The 3,802-nt window shown below is 48.4% G+C and overlaps 1 protein-coding gene across 1 annotated transcript in view; it reads right to left on the minus strand.

Moving 5' to 3' along the window:
• Positions 1-3,802, minus strand: part of CACNG4 (calcium channel, voltage-dependent, gamma subunit 4) — a gene marked incomplete at its 5' end in the record, with an annotated part of 63,412 nt that overhangs the window by 3,096 nt on the left and 56,514 nt on the right. Inside the window, one exon of the mRNA XM_006833733.1 lies at positions 2,984-3,124. Coding sequence (XP_006833796.1) covers positions 2,984-3,124 — 141 coding nt within the window. The remainder of the gene's footprint in view (positions 1-2,983; positions 3,125-3,802) is intronic.

Genomic DNA, 3,802 nt, shown 5'->3' on the forward strand with positions numbered 1-3,802 from the left:
ACACCACTCCTCACACACACACCACACATGTACACACACCACTCCTCACACACACACACACACCACACATGTACACACACCACTCCTCACACACACACACACACACCATACATGTACACACACCACTCCTCACACACACCATACATGAACACATATCACTCCTCAGACACACAACACACATGTACACACACCACTCTTCACACACCACACATGTACACACACCACTCCTCACACACACCACACATGTACACACACACCACTCTTCACATACACACACCACACTCCTTAGGCATACACACAGACATAAAACCACACTCTTCAGACACACACAAATACACACACCATACTTCTCAGACCCACACATCCTGAGTGCACATGAATTGGCTACACTGAAAGGAAAACAAAAGCCAAAGTTGTGTAGGCGAAAGACTCCTGGAGTATGCACAGGAGCCCACCTGGATGGAGAGTTCTGAGCCAGTCCCTTCCATGCCTTTGTCCCTCAATTCTCCAAGATGAACAGAAATCATCTCCTACTCCAAGTGAATCCATGAGGACAAGACTAGGTCAGGCCAACTTAAGGTGCCTACGTGGGCCTGAGAACTGTGTTAGGTAGGTCCTTGCCCGTCCCCAGCACAGAGGTCCAATTACTGCCATGGCTGGCATAGCATCATCACCATAATGGGTGATGGGTATCGCCACAGCGTTTCAGGATGAGGAGACCAGGCACAGAGAGATGAGGTAGTCTGTCTGGTCAGAGGGGAGCAGAGCCTTCTCAGAGCCAGCGCCTTTACACCTCACCAGTCTGCTGCATGGGAAAAAAAAAACTGCTTTGAAAGCAAAAACACAGTTGGGATGGGACAAGGAGCTATGATAAGAATTGAGAAAATAACTGCTCAGCTTTATAACATTTTTTTGCATTTATTTACTGGAACAAGGCCTAAGAAATCATGTGGTTCCTGCCTCTCCTGACAGGTATCCCTGTTGTATCTTTATCTGAATGCCACATATTTTTCTGGAAACTTCAGGATGGTTCTAGCTGATCCTTCTGGAGTTAGGTAAAAAACACCTTGTCTCCTACAAGCTCTCCAAGCAACGCAGGCTGGAAAACCTTGTTTTTATGCTGAACTGTATACTGAGCATCCGCGAGCCTTTCGCTGGGAGACCCACCTCGGCCTGAGTTTTCCAGTCTCTGGGAGCCCCACCTCGGCCTGAGTTTTCCAGTCTCTGTGGAGACTCCGAGCAGTTGAGAGTGTACAGCCATTTTGAGTGGTTAGGCACATGGTGAGGTACATGGTTTGTGCTCAATTCTTAACCTAAAGTTGTCAGTTTGAACTCACCCAGAGGTGGGTGACCTGCTCCCTTAAAGATTACAGCCTAGAATGCTGTCTCACAGGGTCACCATGGGGCAGAATCAACTCAGTAGCACATGGTTTGGTATTTGGTTTTTAGGCATGTGGTCTGCCACTGGGATTCATACTTTTGTGGGTGGGTTTTCCTGGGTGATGCTTTTGGGGAGCAGTGTGGAGGGGACTCTTCTCTTAGCCAGGGGAGTCAGGATGGGCAGGAGGTCTGCCCCATTCTAGTGCATTAGACATCTTTGTTTCTTACAGAGAAGAAACTCACTGGCTAGAAGAAGGGCTGCAAAAGCTTCAGAGTCACCCCGACTGTCCCCCAGGAAAACCTGACCGCAGAAGTATGGATTCAGAAACATAGAACACGTTTCTAATGCAGATCCACGCTGGGCCAGGCCTGAAGCATTGGCTGCTAAAATAAAGGCCCGCGGTTTGAACCCGCCAGCAGCTCTGCTGGAGACAGATGTGCTCTGTGAGGAGGACAGCCTGGGAAACCATCTGAGCCGTTCTGCTGTGTCCTATAGGGTCACTATGAGTTGGCATGGACTCGATGGCTCTGTCTTCTGCAGAGAATGCCTGCCCTATACCCCATCTGTCTTTACTGAGTTACTCCCTTGAGTCTTGCCCTCACATGTCGCCCCCTCAGTTCTTCCCTGACTCAGTCAGACTGCCCTGCTACAAAGAAGGACATGTCTTCCTTGGGACACTCTGCTCACCTGGATTTAGAAGTAATTAACCAACCAGTTACCGTGGCGTTCACTCTGACTCAGGGACCATGGGTGTCAGAGTAAAACTATGTTCCACAGGTTTTTTTAGGGGTGTGCTTGTGTGTGAAAATACCAATAGTCATACACTATTCCATCAATTTCTATCTGTATGAGGAGGCTTCAAAAAGTTCATGGGAAAATTCTATGATCTTTTGATCCCATTGTTTTCATTAGCTTTTAAAGCCCCCTCATACAACAATGTCTTCAAGTTGTACATGTATTCTTGTCATCTTTTTCCAGATTCTTCCATCACCATTGACTGAAACGCACTGCCTTTTCATCGAATCTTCTCAGTTGCTGTTTTCAATTTGATCTCACACAGATGATTATTTTTAAAAGCACAAAGCTCAAGGCAGACATACTTTGCCTAATAAGATAAACAATTATTATCATTTCTTTGTGGTTCAAAGAAGGATTTGGGACATAATTTTGGTTTAAAAAAGTTAAAGATGAATCTTGGGCCAATAGGTTCAGGGGTTCACCCAGCCTCAATGGCTGAAGAATTTCTGGATTCCATGACAAAGATTTGTGATTGTTTTCTGCATTCTTTCCCCTTATGATTAAGATACTCCTTTAAGGTCTTTGACTACGATGCCCACTAAGGGCCGACTCCATACAATTTTCAGTGGCTGATTTTCAGAACTAGATTACCAAGCCTGTCTTCCAAAGGGTCTCTGGGCGGACTCAAACCTCCCACTTTCTGGAGGGTGGAGGGTGTTCCCCAGTTGCTCCACCTAGAGACTCCTTGAGGTAACTATGTGCGGTGATTCCACAAGGCTGGGTGCTCACTGCACACTCCCGTGTGCCCCTAGCCCCGGCCCAGCGCCAGCACCCTGAGGGAACAGCCAGAGTGAGCAGGCTTACCTGCAGCCACAAAGAGGATGCCCGCACTGAGGACGATGTTGTTCTTGCGGCTGTAGATCCTCCCGGCTGCGATGCAGAGTCCTCCGAGCAGAAGCAGGATGGTGCTGAGAATGGGGAAGACGCTGGAGGCACGCACGATGCCTGGACAGGGGCAGGAGACAGACACAGAGGGTGGTCAGGCCCCAGGCCTTTCGTTTTAGTCTGTCTTAGTCTGGAAGCTTCTCTGAGACCTAACATCACAGCGACATACAGCCTCCACTGACAGTGGCGGCTACACATCAACAGCACTGACTGGGAGTTGAACCAGCTGTTGTTGGTAAGTGCTGTCGAGTTGGTTCCAAGTCATAGCGATCCTGCATAGGGTTTCTGACGAATGGCTAGTGGGTTTGAACTGGAGACTTTGTGGTTCACCATCCAGTGCTGATCCTACCACGCCACACCAGGAGCATAGGGATTCTACCATAAGACCATCAGTATCTGCTACAGCAGCTCTGTTGTTGTCGTTGTTGTTGTTAGGTGCCGTGGAGACAGTGCCGACTTATAACGACCCTACGCAAAACAGAACGAAACTCTGCCCAGTCCCGTGCCTTCCTCACAACTGTTACTATGTCCCAGCCCATTGCTGCTGCCATTGTTTCAATCCATCTTACTGGGGGGCTTCTTCTTTTTCACTGACCCTCTGCTCTAGGTACAAATATATCTCCCATTGTAGGGTTCGTTGTTGTTAATGTGCCGTGGAGTCGTTTCTGAGTCACAGCGACCCTATGCAGGGTTTCTGACTCACAGCGACCCTATGCAGGGTTTCTGACTCACAGCGAC

Source organism: Chrysochloris asiatica, unplaced genomic scaffold (assembly GCF_000296735.1).
Source record: "Chrysochloris asiatica unplaced genomic scaffold, ChrAsi1.0 scaffold00007, whole genome shotgun sequence".
Classification (NCBI taxonomy): domain Eukaryota; kingdom Metazoa; phylum Chordata; class Mammalia; order Afrosoricida; family Chrysochloridae; genus Chrysochloris; species Chrysochloris asiatica.